Consider the following 23,985-nt stretch of genomic DNA (forward strand, 5'->3'; position numbering starts at 1 on the left):
AGGAGCTGTTGGAACTAAAGCGTATTCGGCGAGGGGACTGGCCTGCCCTTCCCCGATTTACATCCCACCCAGAACGTGCGGCACACGTACTGCAGCAAGTGATTACTCACCTCGGCGATTATACAGCAGTTGTCAACTGCTTTGGTGAAGAAATGGAACAAATGTCACCTTCGTTCTTATGTTTAGCACAGCAGTGTATTTAGTATTAAGGCCTTTCAGGCGAAACCGAGTCGGAAGCACAAAGAAGTCATTTTTTTCGCCGTTTGCTGCTACTACTTGTATCGCATTTGTAAGCTACTGCATCATGCGGTGAATTATCACGTTTATCAGCAACGGATATTGGTAAACAACGGGAACAGTAGGAAACGTTCTGTGTCTTAAGACGGCCTCGCATGTCCTGAACACTAGGCACTGTATTTTCCATATATTCCTCCTCATTTCTTAATGTATCTGTCCACCCAATTTTCAACATTCTTCTGTAGTACCAGATCTCGAAAGCTTCGAGTCTCTTCAGTTCGGTTTTCTCACAGAGATACGTAAACAGGCCGAATACGCAGCTGCGGTAGGCAACGTCTGTATACGAGGGTTGGAACTTTAATAGTGGCAACTATTTATTTACAGCTCGTACAAAATAGATACGTGTTTAAAAGTTTTACTGGCCTTCAAAGTAGTCACCAGCGTTGTCTATAACCCGTTGCCAGCGATGTAGAAGTCGTAGGATACCCTTAGTAGTACCAGTTGTGTTGATAGTTCGAGCAGCGCTGTCTATTGCCCGACCATTTTGTAGCAGTTCTGAAGCGAATGCCGTCAAGTGTTTCTTTCACTTTATAAATCAAGTTGAACTCACAAGGGCTTAAGTCAGGGGAGTGCAGTAGGTGGTATAGCACTTAGCAGCCCCATCAGCGAAACAAATCAGTAACAGCTTGCACTGTACATGCTTGAACATTATCCTGCAAAATGATGGTCAGGTTCTGCAGAAACTATCATCACTTCTGTCTCTAAGCTGGTCGTAGATTTTGTTCCAAAAATGGACACCACAGAGACAGAAGTGATGACAGTTTCTGCAGGACCTGACCATCATTTTGCAGCACAATGTTCAAGCACGTGCAGAGCAACTGTTACTGATTTGTTTGACTGTTGGGAATGCTATGTGCTATACCACCTACTGCGCTCCCCTGATTTAAGCCGTCGTGAGTTCAACTCGATTTCTAAACTGAAGGAAACATTTCACGGCATTCGCTTCAGAACTGCTACAAATTTGTCGGGCAATAGACCGCGCCCCTCGAAGTGTCAACATACTGGCACTGCTAAGAGTATCCTACGGCTTCCACATCGCTGGCAACGGGTTGTACAAAATGCTAGTAACTACTTTGAAGGTCAGTAAAACGTTGAAACACGCCTCTATTTTGTACGAGCTGTAGATAAATAGTTCCCAATATCAAAGTTCCAACTCTCGTATAAGCGAACAACTGTCTGGCGCATTTGTTAGATAGGTTACTGCTGCTACAATGGCAGCTCCTCAAGATTTAAATGAGTTAGAACGTGGTGTTATAGTCGGCGCACAAGCGATGGGACACAGCCTCAGCGAGGTAGCCATAAACTGGGGATTTTCCCGTACAATCATTTAAGGAGTGTACCGTAAACACCAGGAATCCGGTAATACATCAAATCTCCGACATCGCTGCGGCCGGAAAAAGATCCTGCAAGAACGGAACCAACGATGACTGAATGAAATCCTTCAGTGTGTCAAAGGTGTAACACTTCCGCAACTTGCTGCATATATCAATGCTGGGCCATCATCGATATGGGCTTCAGGGCCGAAGGCCCACTCGTGTACCATTGATGACTGCACATCACAAAGATTTACGCCTCGTCTGGGCCCATCGACACCGAGATTGGACTGTTGATGACTGGAAACACGTTGCCTGGTCAGACGAATCTCGTTTATAATTGATCGAGTGGATGGACGTGAAGGGGTTTGGAGACAACCTCATGAGTCCGTGGATCCTGGATGTCGGCAGGAGACTGCTGAAGCTGGTGTAGGCTCTATTATGGTGTGGGGCGTACGTGGTTGGAGTGATATGGGACCCCTGATACGTCTAGATACGACTCTGACAGATGACACGTACGTAAGCATCCTGTCTGATAACGTGCATTCATCAAGTCCATTGTGCATTCCGACGGACTTGATTAATTCCAGCAGGATAATTGCTACAGAGTGACTCCAAGTAGCTCTTCTGAATTTAAACATTTCCATTGCCCACCAAACTTCCCACATATGAACGTTCTTGAGGATATCTGGGATGCCTTGCAACGTGCTGTTCAGAAGAGATCTCCACCCCCTCGTACTCTTACGGATTTGATGTCAGTTCCCTCCAGCACTACTTCGAGTTCATGCCACCTCGTGCTGCGGCAGTTCTGCTAGCTCGAGGAGGCCCTACATGATTTTAGGCAGGTGTACCAGTTTCCTTGACTTTCCAGTGTGTAAGCATTATAGAATCCGATGCACCAAATGTTCGTTCTCAGCAATTTCTTCCTCAAATTAAGCTTACTTTTGATACTAATACACTTCTCCTGGCCGGGAATGCCCTTTATAGCAGTGCCAGCTTAGAGAAAACCTCTTATCATGATGTGCACAACAATCAAAGAAACGAGCGAGCAGGTTCATAAGTTACACAGTACAATTGCTATTAATTCATATTTTATGAAAGTAAAAACCCTTGGATGTATCTGCTTCCGTTTCTCCTATGAACTTGACTCAGACAACACTCTTATAACCTGGAAGTAAAATCGGTAAACCACAATTATTAACAGAATTTAACATCATACATGAACGCACAACACGAGTAGCGATGTACTTTCATCGTTTCAGTTGCACTTGTGCTTCAGAGTAAAAGATCCGCGTTATTATATTCCAGAAAGTTGACGTTTTGTGAATACTTTTACTTCAGGATCGCTACACGCCAGCGAGCAGCGTGTGGTCTTTCGGTGTGACGCTCTGGGAGATCCTGAGTCTGGCTGGTGAGCGGCCCTTCCAGCACCTGTCCAACGAGGAGGTCATCCAGAATGCCGAACACATGTACTACGGCGGGGAGCTACAGGTACGTTTCTCTCATTATTCCCTTAGGTACACCTTACCCCTTACAGCCAACTTCTATTCCGTTTCCTGAGCATAGGCAGGTACCCTGAAGTCTTTGTTTTACTATATCAGCAGATAACGTACAATTGACGTCAGTAAACAGTTAATGAGCACTTCTGCAAGCTTTCCAATTGCAATATCAGTTTAGATCACACGTTTGATGAAGATGAAAACAGGAAAGAGTGACTATGGGATTGTGTAACAAATGCGTAAGAAACTGTAAGGTGTCAGAAAAGCAACACTTGACATCATTTTGTACCCAGTAATCAGTCTTCTGACTGACCGCTACGATTTCCTCTCCCGTACCAACCTTTTTATCTTAGAGTAAAGTTTATAACATACGTCCTCAATTACTTAGCTGAATGTATTCCAATATCTGTCTTTCTCTACAGTATTTACACTCATACAGCTTCCACTAATGGCATGGAAATTATTACCTGGTATCGTAATAGATGTCGCATCATTCTATCCCTTCTTCTTGTCAATGTTTTCCATACATTCCTTTCCTCGCCAATACTGTGCAGAACCTTCTAATTCTTATCTTACCATTCTAACCGATTTTTCAATGCCACATCTCAAATGCTTCGACTCTCTTACGTTCTGGTTTTCCCACGGCCCATGTTTCACCAAACATATTTCTTCCTTAAATTACGGCCTATGTTGGATACTAGTTGTGTTCTCTTAGCCGGGAATGCCCACTTTGCCATTGTTAGTCCGCTTTGTATGTCCTTACTCCGTCGGTCATGGGATACTTTGCTTCCTAGGTAGCAGAATACCTTAACTTCTTCTACTTCGTGATCCGCAGTCCTGCTTTTAAGGTTCTCAATGTTGTCATTTCCACCGCTTCTCATTACTTTGGTCTTTCTTTCATTTTCTCTCAATCCATTTTCTGCAATAAGCAGATTGTTAATTGTCTTCAACAGATCCTGTAATACTTCTTCACTTTCACTGAGGAAAGCAATGGTATCTATGAATCTTAACACTGATATCCTTTCACCCTGAATTTTAATCCCAATCTTCAGACTTTCTGTTATTTCAGTCTTTGCTTCTTCGATGTATACACTGAACAGTAGGGTCGAATGACTGTATACTTGTTTTACACTCTTTTTAATCTGACCATTTCGTTCGTGGTCTTCCTTCTTACTGTTCCCTCTTGGCTCTTGTGGATACTGCGTTTCACCTGCCTTTCCCTACAGTTTACCGCTATTATTCTCAGAATTTCTAACAACCGTACTACATTGTCGGATGCTTTTTCTAGGTCGACAAATCTATGAATATGTCTTGATTTTTCTTCAGTCTTGCTTCCATAATAAATCGCAACCTCAGAACTACTTCTCTGCTACCTTTACCTTTCCTAAGGCCAACAGGATCTTCATCTAACAGATCTTAAATTTTTTCCCTTTCTTCTGTGCATTGTTCTTGTCAGCAACTTTCAAATCACATCCCAAATGCAGTGGTTCCACTACTTTCAATCCTGTTAGAAAATTGAAATAATGCACAGATATTTCAAGAAAGTGCAGCGTATTTTGTAAGATTGTATGTGTAGAAACAAGCGATAGATTTTGTCTTAACTGGAGCACTACAAAATTTTTATTGTTCTAAAGAACCTTTGGATTTTGGAAGGGTATATCTTTTATATGTTTGAACATACTATCTGGGCACACTTCTTTATAATTACAATTAGGATACAGAGCTTACATTAAAGATTCACAAGTTTACAATGCTGTTGCCATGCAGCCCCTCGCAGTTTACCCAGTCTTGAAGGGGGGGGGGGGGGGGGGGGGTTGGGAATAGTTTACTTCTGCCAGTGCCTCAACTCCTTCGGCGCGTCGTGACTCGTGCTCTGGTAGCTCCGTTTGTACAGCTCTTGCACGGGAATGTCAATGGTCCCGGGTTCAGATCCCGGTATAGCACACAATTTAAATCTGGCAGGAAATTTCCTATCAGCGCACACACCACTGAAAAAGTGAAAATTCACTCTGGATATCCATATACGTGATTCCTGTCGCGATATCTTTTGTCGTGTCGTAAAACAGCTTAAAAGACTGGAAGCCAAGTGGAGACTCTCTGGGCTGAAGTACAGAATACAGAAATGAAAGCTAAGGTGTGTTCCTCTGATTTGCACGAAGCCACGCGTTGTGCTCGATGCTATATTGAAGCCGAACAAAAGCGAAACGATAGCTGTTTACTTCCACGGCTCTAAACGGACATTCCTACGAAACAGATCTAATCTACCTTGGCTAAATGAAAACTTTTAAGAAAGGAAACGCTACTGAAACAAAGTGAGATAAATCTTTTGTTCAAAGTTTATCACGGAGCTTTTACATTAATTACTGTTCGTGTTAACATGAACAAGCTGTGAAATACCACTGCTTTTAGCTCCAGATGACAATGAAGCTACTTTGCTTTGAATATATCGGTTCTTTACTTGCTGAACTTTTAATTTACTTCTTAATTTTTCTTTTCTAGGACTGTGAACTAATAAGTCGATTTCACTTTCAACACAAAAAACTGTTATTGAATAATCTGCAGGAGTTTCAGGGTATGCATCATTGCTAGAATTTTCATTCAAATTTTCAACCGGAAATTAATGCATAGGCATTACTTAGAATGGAGCCACTAACCCAAATAAAATTTAATTTAGGCAAATATGTTGAATTAGTACCAGACCTTTAAGATCATTCTAAGTTCTTACGTAATATGAATCATACTAACATACTACGTAATAGATGACGACTAATAAGTTCGTAAAAAAAATTTTGCCCAACTTTGTACTGAATGTCAAATGCGTTCAGATTTTCCATTCAGTAACTGTTGGCGTCGAATCATCATCATCTTCTTCCAGAAAAATATACTACAATAAATCACTGTCATTAGTTTGAGAAATGTGCATTTGCTTCTACGAACTATTCACGACTGTTTTGCTCCATTAACTGTAAAATAATGAAAGAATCTACTTTTATGTACGGAGTTGTCGTATATAGCTTATAAACGCTTCCTGGAAAATTATGTACAATCCCTATTTTTTGTTGGCTTTCCTGTTCATGCCTTATGTAAAAGTATTAATGAATAGATTACATTAATCATTATTTCTGTTTATTTTGCTGCGTAAGTAATGTAAAAACTAAAAGTATGAGATGATAATTTTGAAAGTCGGACTGGAAACTGTAACCCTAGGTTTACCGTCCTGCAGTCTTTCCATTACGCTAAGCGCTCCTTCAAGCAGTGTTACCAAAGATAGCTTACCTCTCCCCTAGCTGCTCCAATAAATGCTATTTTTCTTTAAACGCCTTGCCACCTGGAACTCCCTCTTCCGTCCCTTTCATTTTTGGTAAAACCCTGCATATATATTATGAATTTGGACGAAATCGGTATGACGAGTAAGCACCGTCTCCTTGTGAGCTGCATGCTAGCAGTACGTGGCGCACTCAGGCAGCGCGTTCAAATAGAATATTTTACCTTCTAATTTTTCCATTCTGAGTGAGATTGGCTTTCCTTCCAACTTTAGAAACAGTTTGAATATATTAGCGACATTTAGTGTACAGCATGTGTACTTAAAACGAACCACACGAAAAAGCAGCCAACGATCACATTTTCCAGTGCCGACCATTCAAATTTTATGCTATGGATCACCTGGAAATTAAGTTTTACAATAACCGTAACCCATAACGAAAATAGTGTGTACTTCATCATCATTCTGTGATATGACACTATAAGCCACAAAAGAAGTCAGTTTTATGCTATGGAGCACCTGGAAATTAAGTTTTACAATAACCGTAACCCATAACGAAAATAGTGTGTACTTCATCATCATTCTGTGATATGACACTACAAGCCACAAAAGAAGTCAGTTTTATGTGCCTATTAATATCCTCCGGATCGAATGAGAGATATCATATACAGGAGCGAAGAAGACACGCATATGTGAAACAAGTCTTTTTTAACTTTTTAAAGGAATACCGGAAAACTAACCACAGGCGTTGATGTAGGTTTGCTTCGTTTGCATGCAGTACTTTTCACAGTTTAATGAGCTTCAACTGTTTACAGCAAGAAAGTCGGAAAACTCATTTTCTTCATGTATTTCTATCAGGTGCCTCTTTTGAATCGCTGTTTGCTTTCGTGTGCGGCCTTCTCTCTTAATACTCGTCGTTATATGTTCCTAGCTTTTACAGTACGTTAAACAACTATTTACTTGTAGGTGAGACCAGCGGGTAAAACGCAAAATTAATAAAATTAATTCGTTTGCCTTTGGCTTCAAATACAGCTGTCACCTCGGCCTCAGTATGGCAGACTTTTCGCATGCGCACTGAATTTTGTCACATTCACTTCATCTGAGTTTCCACTTCGTATATTCTGTATTTTGTGGCTGAACCGTGGTACGTAGCTGCTGTGTAAATTGCTTCAGTGAGCAAGAAACGCATAAGCTCGCAAGCTAGTTGCACCATGGAGACACCTAGCGGCAACTACACGAAGCATCAACTCAGAAGTAGCGCCAATTATGTACGATGAGTACAGCAAAGTTTCTACTCCCATTCACATAGACGACATGCTCCTGTAAAAGCGGATGAATCTTATGGAAACACCATTATTACAATGTGGCCTTGGCATTGATTAAATGGTCAGCACATATCCACACGATCAAATCATTTACGATGACGTCACTGATATTTTGATTCCCTATGTCCATATTACCAGCCACATGTATAATGCATTTCTTTCCTATCATTTGAACTTTTCAAAATAGTTTATTATGTACCGTGCAATCGCTTTTCTATTAATCTGTACCATGCATAGTTTCACTGATTTTCTATAATGATGTGTGAGATACTTTGTAATGGTTTCTAATAACTGTTCAAGGTTCTGCTGCCGAAACCAAACTTGTGTCCTGCGGAAATCTACGATCTGATGTGCGATTGCTGGAAGAGGGATGAGGACGTTCGGCCCACATTCAAGGAACTGCACGCCTTCTTAAGACTGAAGAATGCTGGGTACAGACCTGGAGAGTGATGGCCCATTTCCGTCGATTACTGACTGCTGGTAGCTGACACTTTGTTCAGCCATTATGTCTATGGCTGCCTTAGTTTGATTAGAAGCTCTTAATGATGTTTGACTGATATGAAACCAAGCGTTCAAAAGTTCTCCGATCCCAGGAAATTATTTCTACATTCATTCCACGAACAGAACTGAAAATGTCGCATTCAACACCTGGTCTAATGCCAAAATGAAAAGGTGATGTTATGCTACAGATTTTGCGAGGCGATAGAGCAATTCCTGTGATGGAAGTTCTAATGTGAAGAGTGTTCTGTTTTATGTTTGAGTGATAGACATTAGACTAAATTTTTAGATCGATTTGTATGTTGTGGCAGAGGCTCCGATGTGTAACATATCCCTATCAATCCTATAATTCATAAGTGACAAAGTCGTTGTTTACCACAGTTCACGTTTGTGGCTAGTGCTTCCAGATATCTGAATAAGTGACGTGTGCGTTACGACATTCAACGACCGTGCTATTCAGATAAAGACGTATTTTGTGTGCTATTTTGGTAAATGCAATGTTACAAACTTTCTGAAAATAATCCAGGCGAATAAATGCATCCAGAAGTAACCCGGCACAAGTAAACAGAATAACGTAAAATCATCAACGCTTTTAATATAGTGAATCATACCTATAGCACCCCACGTAATGAGTAGCAACGAATATAAATGATTTTGCAACTCAGTGGATACCATTGTACATACAGTTGATTGCAGAGTAGTGCTGTACAAATTTTGCGGGACAATCAGAGGCTTCTTTAACCTAATCCTTCACTCTGTACCTTCTCCTTCTACCTCATTTCGCCGAAGTGATCTTGTGATAGTGCTAATTCTAAAGCTGACAAGTAGAGCAAGAATTTCTTCCGCTGAGATAACCTATTTATCCTGTAATAACCTCACAAATTTTTATGAAGATTTTTCTAATACGTCTCGTCTTATTTTTGTAATTGTACTTGGCGTAATTTACTAAATCACGTCTTCTGACGTGTGTATCCAATGTTACTTATTTCAATCGGCTATTTTCGACATAATAATGAAATATGTGGTTCCTCAAGCAAAAGGAAATGCCAAAGGTACTATTTCCTGCGCACGTAGCTTCCCTTACGCTTTCACGATGGGTTATTAAAATAAAAAGTTAAGAACTGGGCATTAATGCATAGCCTAGATAAACAAATAACACTCTCTACGGATGTCGAAGGAATTAAAAACTACTGAGCATGTTGAATCAGTACTTACTTTTGTAGATGGCTTACGCAGTTTCACTGATTGTATCATCTTTGATGAAACAATGTCAAATGCTGACTTCTCACTTCGCGAATCGTTTTCCACTACTTTCTTTCCACAATCTGACGAAAAACTTTCTACAAAAAAGCAGTCTCGTTGTCTCGAAGTAACTCTACTTTTAAAAACGTTCAATGTGTAATGTGAAGAGTATTTCAATTCAGTGTGTCGATTCAATGATTTTAAACGTTTTTAAATATATTTCCGCACAAGTAGGGCTAAGCATGTACTTTATGTTACTGCACGTCGATTGTCATCAGTGTAAACTAAAATTTGTTTCTATGAACTAGTTGTTGTTGTGAAGTGTTGAAGACTGCACGTAAACCACAGTAACAACGACATCAGTAGGTGTGTGAGCTATACGGAGTTATGAGCTCTAGTTAAAACTAAATAATCAGCATATGAGGAAATGAAAGTTTCTTTACGGAAACTTATGCCAGAAATGTAGATTATCTTTTCTTAACATAGATTTTTATAAATGAAACTACGTGAGTTAGACAAGTATTTATTGTAAGCAGTATTAATGAAAGTTGTTACCATCAAACTCTTATTGATCAGTAAGTAAAATTTTAATTTACGAATTTAGTTGAAAGTCGATCAGCAGTAGCAGAAATTATTTATCACTGCACTAATGTTCTGCTTATTTTTGTATCCCTAATGTGTGCTTGATATAAAATAGAGTCCTTGTAGCAAAATGGTGTAGTGCAAGGAGTCAGTAGGTTAGCGAGCATGTAACAGAAGTCTGTCTGTTGGAAGTTGTATTGTGATATTTTCTATCGTGAAAACCTGTGAACACATGTCAGAATTGTGCAGACTTTTATATATAAATGATAAACAAGAGATTATTTGACTTTTTTCCCCCCCACACATTCCACCCTACTCTACTTCTTTTGAGTTACCAAGTTGCTTAAACTGCTATTGCGTGAACTGTTCGTGTACATCTTTTATGAAGCAAGCACAAATAATAATAAAGATAATTTGCGTTATCAGTTATTGTCTGTTCTGTGGTACACAATTCATACATTTCTGTAGAAACAAGAAAGCCGAGACGATAAGATATGGGTTACGACACATTACAGAAAGGATCGCATGAAGCTACTCACTCCTGTATCCACTGGGATGGTGAAGATATGCAATAAGGTACACGATACCACTCGCCATGCGACAAACGAGCATATAGCATGAATTACGTTTTCCTTTCAGTTTCAGTCGCATTTATGAGCTCTTCTGAAGAGGACGTCATTGCGACTAATTATTATTTAAAGTTAAAAAAACTGGAAAACAAGTAGTATTGTATGCACCCGTATAATCCTACAAATATCAAACATAGCTCAGCCGTGATTTCTTGTGAGGTGTCTCAACACGAAATTTCAGTTAATTCTGTAGAATGAGTCCATATAGTATCTATATTTTGGATCAACTAATATCATCTACTCTCATAAAACAGAACACAAATTTTCGAGCTGCTGTATCTTCTGCTGAGGAGCTACTTATTTCAATAAGGTAAGTTAGTGAAAGTGTGTGAATGAAGTCAAAAATGCCGCCATGGAAAGTTCTCTCTCTCTCTCTGTCTCTTTTCTTTTTTAGGCCACCTAGTATGTTGTATTCAGTGTGGTATATATATATAAATAATGGCTACAAGTTAATTAACCTAAAATAGTACGTCTATAAATGTTCAGTCTCGCAAAGTATGTTTTAGCTTGAGTAGTATTCGGAAGATACGTAATGCGTTAACCATCGATAGTGTGAAAGTGAGTGGCTGGGTAGACAATATTTTCGAAGAAATGGAAGACGTCCGTGATGATAAGGAAAATCCCGACGTTCCCTCTCGGCTCTGTTCAGCTGCTCATTAAGAAGGAGCAGGACTCTAGCTTTGAGATCTCTTTTACGCCTGCCACAAAGTTCTCAGAAATCATGGAGCACATACTGAAAAGACATCTAGTCAGAATCATCAGCTCATGACTCCCGGTGTCTATTAGTTTCAGTAAGCTTTGCATTTCCACACTCGGCTTGTATCAGCAGAATACGAATAAGAGAAAAAAGGCAGCTCCGCACTCCATATAGCAGGCTATAGCAGGCGGCAGTGTGGTGCGTAGCTGCACACCTCATCACGGACAATCTCCAATATAATGTACCTATAGAATCGAGAATGGAAACAGGTATGTCTCCATCCAGCTGCATAAACGATATAAATTTGTAGGCTATGTTTTGTACGCAGCTATCTACGACCTATAACCTACCAAACGGAAATTGGCCAGCGGCTACATTCTTCCCTGCAAATTTTGCAAAACATGCCAGGTGGATCACTTATTTACGAAGTATCACAATAACAGTGGGCAGTAACGAAAAGTTCAGTTCAAAAACAAGCTGTGATGTCAGACTATACGACTATTTTTGAAAAATCGTTTTATCAAAATCGAAGGAGAAAGACTACATAACGGAGAACACGCATGAATTCCTCGATACTAGTTTTTAATTTTTTACCCGAAAAGTAAAAGTTTTCCTAAGGCAGTAACTACAGAGACGGATGTAGCTTTGTTACATATACATAAACTTTTCTTGAGCCACATTGGATGACTTGAAATTTCTCACGCCTTGAATCGACGGGACAAGTTGTGTGAAGTGACAAGCAGTCCGTGTTGCACCGAGCAATACGATGGAGACCCGTGTCAGTATCGTTTCACTGTCGTCAAAATGTGAACCTGATACGTCGCTTCAGCTATCATTCTAGGCGCTGTGCAAGCGGTTTGCTTCTGCGGCGTATCTGGAGGCCATCACGTATCGAATAGCATAATGCATCGCCTCAGTATGAACAGCACTTGCGTATTACATTGGTAAGTAATATGGTACATGACTACATACAGGACTCGTTTCGTTCAGATGGATTTTTTTTTCATTTTTGGTTATTAATTTTTTTCTAACAATTAAAATTATGGTAGTGGCGGGCAGACAGTAAATGAACCACTTTTCAAAGACATGAACAGTTCCTTGTAATATTAACTGCAGCTCAAGAACGCCTGCACAGAGTTGCTTGCAGAGATTATACATTAGAGGAATTTTACTCGTCACTAAATATTTGTGAGAAACCATGAGAAAATCATTTTGTATTGATGTCGTTTAAAGTTTTCTTTGCCTTAGTGTAGTTTTGACTGAGATCTCTGTCAAAGAAAACTTTAAACGATAGCAATACAACATGATTTTCTCTTACCTTCAAAGGTTACTAGCACTGTTAACACGAAACATCATGATCACTTGCTTAACAGAGTGTCGGTCCACTTGTGATAAGCGACAAAACAGCAATTCTGCGTGGTATAGATTCGATACTTACTTTGCTGGGTTCCATAGGTAGGCCTTTGCGGCTGTGTTTACATGGAATCAACTGGTTCCTTTGATTCAACTAGACAGATCATTGAATGGAAATGGTTGTGTTCTGCTAGTCAGAGACTTCATGTTCCCGGATAATGATGGAATTTTTAAGCATGACAATGCACCAGGTCACCGGGCCACAGTTGTGGCTGGTTTGAAGAACATTGTGAAAAAAATGGAGCTAACGATTTGGCCACCGAGATCGCTTGACATGAATGCCATCGAACATTTATGGGACATAATTGAGAGGTCAGTCCGTGCACAAAATCCTGCACCGGCAACACATTGGATATTATGGACGGGTATAAAGGCAGCATGGCCCAGTACTTCTGCTGGGGACCTCCAACGTGATGTTGAGTACATGCCACGTAGAGTTACTTCACTACGCTGGGGATAAAACGACCGACACGGTATTAGGAGGTATACCACGACTTTTGCCACCTGAGTTCAGGCTCATATCAGGTGCTTGTATAGCCCAGATACTGCATCACCAACAAAAATTTGTAGCACTTGTGGATTTTCTATGCCTCGTAGGTACTTCACATCAGGCAGATGTTTTGAATTGCTTTCAGTTGAATTCCACAGCTGAGTCTGTTTAAAAATCTACAAATCACAATATTTTCCATATCTACCAATATGCACATAAACAAAAGGTACTTACTATCTGTAACACCTATGAACACAATTGAGTAACAGTCTTAATAATAAAAGTACATACATCGATTTTCTACAGGACTAGCAATGGGGACATGATTCATATCTGATGGCCCTGTAAAATAAGGAAAGTTGCTACCCATTCGAATCCATTTTCTACAGACTACAACATTTCCTGTATATGGGGATTTATGCACTTGCTTTTAAAACCTTCCACAATGCTTGAAAAACATCTCTGTCACTTTTGATGTTGAAATTTCTACTCTGAAGGAGTAATGAAGGTCGGTGAAAATACATTAATATGCTAGATATCTGAAAAACGAAAAAAAAATTTAGTCTCTGAGGAAGGTACAAATTATCATTTTGTGTTTTTCGGCAGCTAATGTAGACGGTACTTAATATTATGTTATTTAGGCCAGAAAACGCCAAAGCGATTGAAACATCTACTTGACGCCTTCACCAAGGATGAAAAGAGGGCAAAAGAATGGAAAACTAGGCACGCCAAACAGGTCAGCGGAGCATCTGTTGGGTCCTTCTAGGTGATACTTTATTTTGTGACGCACAGTGTTTACACTCACGCAAAAAAAATCACAACACCAAGAAGAAGCTGTGCCACATAAACTAAAATTGGCAGGCGTGTTTATGCATATGAAAGATGATGTCTATCCACATTTGGTGCCAGTTGCTAGTAGTGCCACTGTAACTGGCTCACTAGCAAGCACTCGTCGACATGATAACAATAAAACTCCAATTTCCTCACAGTTCGTTTCAAACAACACAGTGCGCTTAAAGCAAATAAATAATTTCAATGACACAGTATAATTTAGTGAACTGGTTTGACGAAGGAAAAACACTGTCAAGAATAGGCTGACCTGTACGAGGGCAGAGGGGATTTTACCGCCGCGGTGTGCATAAACGGTCAATTTCTGTGTGTGCACCCAGCCCACGTCCAGTGGCACGCCTCACTTCTTTGCCGCGTCGAAGGTAGCCGCAACTACGTGTGAAGCGCCGTTGTCGTCGCACCGTTCGAGTGAGTACCTGCACTGCTGAAAATTCGGTCAGCTCCCTATTCAAGGTAGGTGAAGTGGCTGTATGATCCAGCACGGAGGATACAATAATATGTTTGTCCTCTCTGGCACGTTACAAGAGATTCGCCATTCGACAGGCACGAGCCTGCCGCTGCCGAATTCCGATATGACTTTGGTACACGTTTCTCCTTCTTGTACAAGGCGTAACACAATCATCTGAAAAACACACAGAACTCAAATGCTATTACTGAATGGAAAACCTATAATCCTTCCTTATACAACGAAGAACAGAAATTGCATTACCAAAAAATAATTAATTTTGAATAATGAAATTTCCGGAGTACACTCGTCTAGTAACATATTTAAATGATTAGCATTGCAAGATCGCAGGTTAATGTACGCGTGAGACAAGCTGTTGCAAATGTAAATTACAGGTAGATTAACGAGCGGTGATACAGCCATAAAGTTGAATTTAAACGTGCTTCCATTGTGTTGTACAGGTGCAGGAAGTCACTTTGTGGGATGGAGTTCCGTGCCTGCTGCTCTTGTTCGGCCGATACAGAGACGATTAATGCTGTTTGTGGATGGTTCCCTGGTTCGATTCCCGGCGGGATCAGGGATTTTCTCTGCCTCGTGATGACTGGGTGTTGTGTGATGTCCTTAGGTTAGTTAGGTTTAAGTAGTTCTAATTTCTATGGGACAGATGACCATAGGTGTTAAGTCCCATAGTGCTCAGAGCCATTTGAACCATTTTTTTGTTTGTGGATGACGCCGAGCTGTCGTCCGATGAAGTCCCATATGTTCTCGATTGAAGACATGTCTGGTGACTGAGTAGCCCAAGGCAACATGCCTATACTCTATAGTACATATTGAGTAGGAACAGAGATATGTAGTAGAGTGTTATCCCGTTGGAAAACAACACCAGGAATGCCGGTCATGAACGGTAGCACAACAGGTCGCATCAACCAACGGACGAACAAATGTGTTTTCAAGATGCTTGGGATAACCATGACAGTGCTGCTGCTGTCTTACGAAATCTACCCCATGTCACAACTCCAGGACTAGGTCCTCAGATGCCCTCCTTCTAACAAACGCTAGGCCGTCACTAGCACAGATACAGAACCGGCTTTTATCAGAAAACACAACAGACTTCCACAATGCGCTCTAGTGAGCTCTCACTTATCACGGCTGAAATCGGAAATGACGGTTGTTTAGGGCCAGTGGTATGCATTCTACTAAGTGTCTGGCTCGGAGCTGTCCTTGAAGTAACATATTTTTGACAGTTGAGTCAGTGTGTTGCCGACTGCTGACCAAATTGCTGCTGCAGCTTCTGTAGGATGCGCCAGAGCCGTACGCTGAACACGATGCTCTTCTCTCTCGGTGAAGCAGCGTGTCCGGCCCGATCCCGACCTTCTTGCAACCGTACATTCTAGTGACCACCTGTGCCAGTAACCATTACAGTGGCTACATTCCTGCCAAGTCTTTCTGCAGTATCGCAAAAGGTACATCCAGCTTTTCGTAGCCGTACTACACAACCTCAATGTCAGTGAGGTGTTCGCAATGGCGTATTTTTCGCCTTACGGGAGGGTTTACTATCTTTCGGTTGAAAAAATCCATTTTTTAAATTGCATTTTTGGATCCACAAAAGTGTTTAGAATCCACCCTTGAAACGGTTTTTCCGAATACGGAACGGATATTTTGGTTATTCGTGGTTGAAGAAAAAAATTCACCTGCCTGAAATCGGCCTTTTTTCACGCACCAGTTCTTTTTCTTTCGGAGGACGAGTTATTGTACCTGTGCTTGGGAGGAAACACACAAAATTCAAATGAAAGTTTGAACGCGTGTTTTTGGAAGTTAGACCCGAAGCATTTGCATTCTTATGCGAAGACTGTGGAGATTGTGACTTTCCTGGCAGTGAGGTTTTCCGTGATTTCCCTAAATTGCTCCAGGCAAATGCAGGGTTGGTTCCTTTGAAAGGGTACGGCCGACTTCCTTCCTCATCCTTCCCTAATCCGATGAGACCGATGACCTCGCTGTCTGGTCTCCTTCCCCAAACAACCCAACCCCCCCCCCCCCGCCCCCCCTCCCCCGCCTGGCAGTGAGTAGCTTCAACGAAGGGTTTTCAGCAATTCTGAAGACCATGAAAACGATGGACGTCACCCTGTCACCCTGGGACTCTATTCGACGCAGTTCGCCAAGCATTCGGATGACCACCGCATTCAAGTGGCTGAAAACCGCTTGTCACCGGCCGCACGAGCGGCTCTGGAGCAGCGCAGGATGGCCCAGATCGAGCAGAACGCCCTCTATGAGGAAGAGGAAGGACTAGTTTATGGACACAGAATAGCAGATTGAACGTAAGTTGCTTAATATTGCATTATTTGTAGTCAAAACTTCAAACGCGTTTTTTCTCGAAATGACTTTTTTATCGCGCGGTATAGTAACTTCAAATCTACTGAACCGATTGGCACGATTCTTTGTTTCCGACGAAGCTAACTAAATTGTCTAGGAGTTGAACCACTTTTATTCCGATCCATCAACTATAACCAATTATACTTGGCCGACGAAGTCGAAAAATCGATGAAAAAAAAAACCTATTTTTTTCAAATGGACGCCATTTTGTTTTCTATGGTCCAAATAACTTAAGCGAGTTACAGCTCCTAAATAATCTTATATACTATGATAACGTCAACTCAGTTTTGATTTCAGACGAGCCGGCTGATCTGTGATATACCGCGCGTGGAGGTCTACACCGAAATTTTGTTTCGTTCCGACGGCACTTCCACCTTTGCTCTTCGGCATTTCCGGTCGAAAAAATTCCAGTTTGTAGATGAAGTACAATAAATATTTTGACTAATTTTGACATCGATATCTATAATACATCCCGAGAAAAAAATTCTCAAAGAACTTGCTTTTCTCCGGCCAGAGATAGTAAACCTCCCCTTAAAGGCATTCCTGACTAATATCAGTTCACCAACACCAATCTCAAATGTAGCTAACGCTCAAGACTGTTTCAGCGTATGTTTAAAGCAAACGTGATTTGCATCCTCATAGCGGAGCTACTAGTCGGCTGATGCGAAATAAGACATCATCGTTCATATTCATAAACACGCCTACAACTGTAATTTATATCGCACAACTCCTTAGAGCTGCGATTTTTTCCGTCATAAAATAAAGCAGCCCCAAGAAGAACCCCACCGATGCTCTGTTAACTGAGAGGTTATTTTGCAAACTATCAGCTAGGTCAATGATTAATTTTGCTCGATCAGCAGCCCGCTCGGGGAGCATGGGTGGTGCCATGACGTCGGTTGATACAAGAGGATCCGAAACGGCCAGTACAACAGCGGGTAGCGTCACAAGAGCAACAACTGAACGTCCACTACGTCCTGGTGTCAAGATCGTCTGCGGGTTGTCCAGCTAGACGAGTTCGAGAGTGCAGCATCGTGGGGCCCAGCTAGACCGAGAGTCACGCATCGTAGAGCTACGGGAGACGTGGTGATCCTATCGTCGTAGTGTGCTCCTCTTCGGTCGGACAGAAATAATCACTGCCCATTGTTCGCGGCAACAGGCAATCATACATGCGTGGCATGTACGACCTGTATGTCCGATGAGCATCACAAGGAGAGAGGACCGACTAATTGTCCGTCAGGCGTGTACTGTTCCAACAGTAACTATAGTGGCCATTCAGCGGGCTGTCCTGCCTGTTGTGCATTATCCTGTAAGTGTTGGCAGGGGTTTGCATAATCAGCGCTCGCCGCACGCCGACCTGACACTTACACTCCCGAAGAGTTATGCCCGACTATCCTTTTGTCGGCAACGAGGAATACGGGGACCTCTAGCCTACCAACGGATCATGTTTAGTGATGAGTCCCACTTGTGTCTTCCAGAAGAAGACCACCAGGTACCTGTCTGGAGACGTAGTGTCGGGCGCCACGAAGAACTAGCAGCTTGTGTTCTTCCATCACACCCTCCGCCTGCTTGGCGTAATGGTGTGGCGAGTGTTATCGCTTGGTGCCCGTTCAGCGTCAGCGTCCCTCCGTAACAGCCGCACTCTACGTGGGGAAGATCCTGCACCTGGTGGATCTGCTATTCAGGAACGCTCACAACCATGCACTATTTCAACAGGAATATGCTCGTCTTCATAAAATTGCCATCTCCGGACCGTGCCTCGCAGCTATGGATACCCTTCAAAAGGCAGCTGCTTTGCCGAATGTCTCCCCGATCGACACTGTTTGAGGTGCCACGGATTGTGTCATCAGGACTCCATCTACCGCCACCAGTCTGCACCAACTACGAGTGGTGCAAGCGGCATGGAATGGAGTGTCATAGGAATACATCTGAGATCTGTACAAGTCGCGACCTATGGCCGCTTGTATTCATAATCACGGGAGCCCGACGCCCTACCAACAAGTACTATTTGTGGTCGTGTAGTGCAATAACTATTGGTGCTTCAGAGTGCAAAGTGTACTCATTTTGTATTTGTGATACCACCTACAGACCTGCCTAGAATGATTGCAGTCCCGCTTATCCTCTGGGTGCAGCTCTTTTCATATCGGCAAGTGTACATAATGTAGATGATGAAGCTACCTGCTTGGTATGAACTGAAACACTTACCCAAGCTTGTCATTCACTTTATTCCAGTTTTAAATTTATTGCATACTGTCGTCAAAGTATTGCAACTTTAGTAGCCTACAATGAATTATAGTGAAGCCAATAGTAAAGGGAAGAAGGATATGTTACTGCACTGCTTGTGTTGTTAAGAAGAATGAAGCAATGTTCAGACATGCATATACACCGCAGAGCTAAAGAAACTGGTACACCTGCCTAATATCATGTAGGGCCCCTGCGAGCACGCAGAAGTGCCGCAAAACGACGTGGCACGGACTCGACTAACGTATGAAGTAGTGCTGGGGAGAACTGAGGCCATGAATCCTGCAGGGTTGTCCCTAAATCCGTAAGACTACGAGGGGTTGGAGATCTCTTCTGAACACCACGTTCCAAGCATTCCAGATATGCTCAATAATGTTCATGTCTGGGAAGTTTGATAGCCAGCGGAAGTGTTTAAACTCATAGGAATGTTTCTGGAGCCGCTCTGTAGCAATTCTGGACGTGTGGGGTGACGTCCACCTGGAATTTCCCAAGTCCGTCGGAATGCACAATGGACATGATGGATTTACCTTTGGAGGTGCTGTGTCCCATCGGTCGTGCGTCGTCTATAAAACCTAGTTCAGACTCTTTTGAATCTTGATAATCCGCCATTGTAGCAGCCTTAACCGGTCTAACAACTGCTTCGGACACTTGATGTGCTATATACATGATCTGATGGGAAGCTTCCGTACGTGGGTACGTGTCACGTGTCAGAGTCGTATCTAGACGTATCAGGAGTCCCATATCACTCCAACTTCACATACCCTACACCGTTACAGAGCTTCTACCAGCTCGAACAGTTCACTGCTGACATGCAGGGTCCATGGATTCACTAGGTTGTCTCCATACTCCTACACGTCCATCCGCTCGATACAATTTGAAACGAACCTTGTCCGACCAGGCAACATGTTTTCAGTCATCAACAGTCCAACGTCGGTATCGACGGGCCCTGACGAGGCGTAAAGCTTTCTGACTTGCAACAATCAACGGTACACGAGTGGGCCTTCGGCTCTGAAAGCCCGTGTTGGTGATGTTTCGTTGAATTGTTCGCACGCTGACACTTGTTGATCGCCCAGCATTGAAATGTGCAGCAATTTGCGGAAGAGCTACACTTCTGTCACGTTGAACGATTTTATTCAGTTGTCGTTGGTCCCGTTCTTGCAGGAAATATTTCCGACCGCAGCGATGTCGCAGATTTTATGTTTTACCGGATTCCTGATATTCATGGTACACTCCTGAAATGGTCGTGTGGGAAAATCTCCATTTCATCGCTACCTCGGAGGTGCTGTGTCCAATCGCTCGTGCGTCGTCTATAAAGCCACGTTCAGACTCTTTTAAATCTTGATAATCTGCCATTGTAGCAGCCGTAACCGACCTAACAACGTGTCAGACACTTGCGGTATTATACAGGGTCTTACAAAAAGGTACGGCCAAACATTCAGGAAGCATTCCTCACACACAAATAAAGAAAAGATGTTATGTGGACATGTGTCCGGAAACGCTTAATTTCCATGTTAGAGCTCATTTTAGTCAGTATGTACTGTACTTCCTCGATTCACCGCCATGATTTCATACGAGATAATCTACCTGTGCTGCTAGAACATGTGCCTTTACAAGTACAACACAACATGTGGTTCATGCACGATGGAGCTCCTGCACATTTCAGTCTAAGTATTCGTGCGCTTCTCAACAACAGATTCGGTGACCGATGGATTGGTAGAGACGGACCAATTCCATGGCCTCCACGCTCTTCTAACCTCAACCCTCTTGACTCTCATTTACGGGGGCATTTGAAAGCTCTTGTCTTCACAATCCCGGTACCAAATGTAGAGACTCTTCGTGCTCGTATTGTGGGCGGCTGTGATACAATACGCCATTCTCTAGGGCTGCATCAGCGCATCAGAGATTCCATTCGACGTAGGGTGGATGCATGTATCCTCGCTAACGGAGGACATTTTGAACATTTCCTGTAACAAATTTTTTAAAGTCACGCTGGTACGTTCTGTTGATGTGTGTTTCCATTCCATGATTAATGTGATTTGAAGAGAAGTAATAAAATGAGCTCTAACATGGAAAGTAAGCGTTTCCGGACACATGTCCACATAACATACGAGGCCTGTTCAGAAAGTAAGCTCCGATTGATTGCCAAATTGAAACCACAGTGAACATCAGAAATGTTTTACTTGTAACAATTAGCTACACCTTTCAGCTACTTCTCTACGTAGTCGCCGTTCTGACTTAGACTTTTGTCATAGCGTTGTACCAACTTTTCAATAGCCTCATCATAGAAGGCAGCCGCCAGTGCTTTCCGCCAATTCTCCACGCTGGCCTACACCTCGTTGTCTGTGTAAAAATGTTGTCTTCAAAGACAGCGGTTCATGTGACCAGAGATGAAACTCAGGGGGAGACAATTGCGGACTGTATTGTGGGTAATCTCACATTTCCATTTGAAAACGATGCAGGAGCATCTTCATTGCCCCTGCAGAATGCGGCTGAGAATTGTCTTGAAGAAGAAACAGCACGACAGTTATGTAATGTTAGCTGCATAGCTTCAGGCGAAATTTCTCACCAGGCCCTCGTACTTGGCGGCAGACACTATTTTCTAGACATCTTTACGCACTCACTGCGAGCTCAGAAATGAGAAGAGCGACGTGATGCTAACTGGGGTTATACTAGAGACACTACCCAACACATCTGTGCAAAGCTTTATCGGATTTTCATAGTCGTTTCTATTTCGCGACCAATCGGAGCTTACTTTCTGAACGCCCCTCGTATTTTCTTGCTTTGTATTTGGGGAATGTTCCCTGAAAGTTTGGCCGCGCCTTTTTGTAACACCCTGTATAAGCGTTGCCGACCGCAGTGTCGTATTGAGCCTGTTTACATATCTCTGTAATTGAATACGCATGCCTATACCAGTTTTTTGGCTCTTCATAGTATGTCCGAAGGCTGTGACTACAGCCCTTACGCAATACATCATATGTCACCTGCTTTAGAGGAGGACAACAATGAAAATTTGTGCCAGTCCAGGACCCAATCCCGGATATCCCGCTTTGCGCGAGCTGTCCCATTAATCACTTTGTCTATTCGGGCACGTCTTAAGGTGAGACGCAAACCTCTATACGTCGTCGATCCTTCGTCACAACTTGTACACGTACACATATGTATGTATGTCTGAAGGAACACAGCACCGTTCTTCTGAACAACACAGGTACTGCACTATTGCTTTTACTCGCCGAAACCAGGCAGCGACTTTCAATTAAAATATGCTCCCCTGTACGGGATTAGCATAATGTGTGAGCAAGTACAGGTTGTGCCGCAGGGACGACGACATGTGGAAGTTTGGGTCTGGCTGCGAGGCGAGCACGTCTAGCCAATGTGGTTAAGGCGACGGCTTGGGTCGAAAGAGATATCTGGGTTCGAGTCCATTGTCCGGAACAAATTTTCATTGTCGTCATTCTCTTACACAGGTTATCGTTGTTCGCATTCGCATCTGCAAATACATTTTATGTAAGAGGAAAAGTTCGGATACTACCTAATTATGGACGCTCAAGATAGATTTATTAATGAGGTAGAAAAATATTCCTTGATAGTTAAGAAGATATCGAGAGTAAAGTGTCTTCTCGATAACCTCTCAGTGCACAGAACAGTCACACATTGCGAGAAACTTGTCCTCTTTAAATCAATTTTCTCGGTTCCCAAGCACCATTGGTAAGACACAGCAGCAGGGCAGCTCACATCTCTGATAGAATTCCACATTAATAATGTACAAGGAAGGCCGAATAAGTAATGCAAAACATTTTTTTTCTGAACGCAGGTTGATTTTATTCAGGATTCCAGTGTACCATATTTTTCGCCACTCTTCTGACGACAGAACACTAATTTTCAACACAATATCCCTTCCATGCGACAATTTTACTGGGAGTGCCTGTTTGCCAGCATGGTGCCACTCTGGTGGCCAACTTCGGAGCCAACGTCTTGCTGCGTCAGTAGCCTGCCTCCCGCGGTGTGCATTCTTCATTGAGCAAACAGATAGAATTCGGGAGGTGCGAGATTCGGGCTGTAGGGTGGGTGAGGAAGCCCAGCCAAATGAACTCTCGTGACCTTCTCTCGGGTTCGCAGACTTGTGTATGGCCATCTGTTGACATGGAGAGAAGAAGCTCATTTTCATTTCTGTGGCTACAAACACGCTGAAGTCGTTTCTTTAATTTCCTGAGAGTAGCACGCTGTACTTCCGAAGTGGGCACTGCACCATGAGGGAGGACATCAAACGGAATAACACCCTCAGAGTTCCAGAAAACAGTCGCCATGCTTTTACCGATTTAGGTGTAGGATGAACTTTTTCTTCGGAGGAGAGGTGATGTGGCACCCCTTAATGTATAACCGTTTAGTTTCTGGTTTTAAGTGATGAATTCATCGCCTGTGACAACGCTCTGCAAAAAATTCTCACGATCAGCCACGTGACGAACGAGCAGTTCTGCACGTATGGATCTTCGTTGTTCTTTATCGTCTTTTGTTAGGTGGCAAGGAATCCAGCGGGCACCCACTTTTGAGTACCCCAACTCGCGGACGGGCGTGTCAGTACTACCAACAGAGACATTCAGTTTTACAATCATGCGCGTGAATGTGGTCTGTCATTTACCCGAATGAGAGTGTCCGCACGTTCGGACACTGCAGGAGTCGCAGCTGTGTGCAGCAGCCGGCACGCGGGAGATCAGGCAGGTCTACTCGACCTTAGTGCGATGATGGCAGATCCCTCGCCTAGAAACTCGTTGTGCTTTTTTTGTTCACTGCCAGGTCTCCGCAGACATTTTGAAAGCGCCTATGAATATTTGCGATACG

At 42.6% G+C, this 23,985-nt stretch overlaps 1 protein-coding gene across 1 annotated transcript in view; it reads left to right on the plus strand.

Moving 5' to 3' along the window:
• The window catches only part of LOC126454081 (discoidin domain-containing receptor tyrosine kinase B-like), a 425,916-nt gene extending 415,620 nt beyond the window's left edge, over positions 1-10,296 (plus strand). The window contains exons 17-18 of the mRNA XM_050091131.1: positions 2,952-3,101; positions 7,997-10,296. Coding sequence (XP_049947088.1) covers positions 2,952-3,101; positions 7,997-8,146 — 300 coding nt within the window. The 3' untranslated portion in view covers positions 8,147-10,296. The remainder of the gene's footprint in view (positions 1-2,951; positions 3,102-7,996) is intronic.
• The last annotated feature ends 13,689 nt before the right edge of the window (positions 10,297-23,985 follow it).

The sequence above is a fragment of the Schistocerca serialis genome, chromosome 1 (genome assembly GCF_023864345.2).
Source record: "Schistocerca serialis cubense isolate TAMUIC-IGC-003099 chromosome 1, iqSchSeri2.2, whole genome shotgun sequence".
Lineage (NCBI taxonomy): Eukaryota > Metazoa > Arthropoda > Insecta > Orthoptera > Acrididae > Schistocerca > Schistocerca serialis.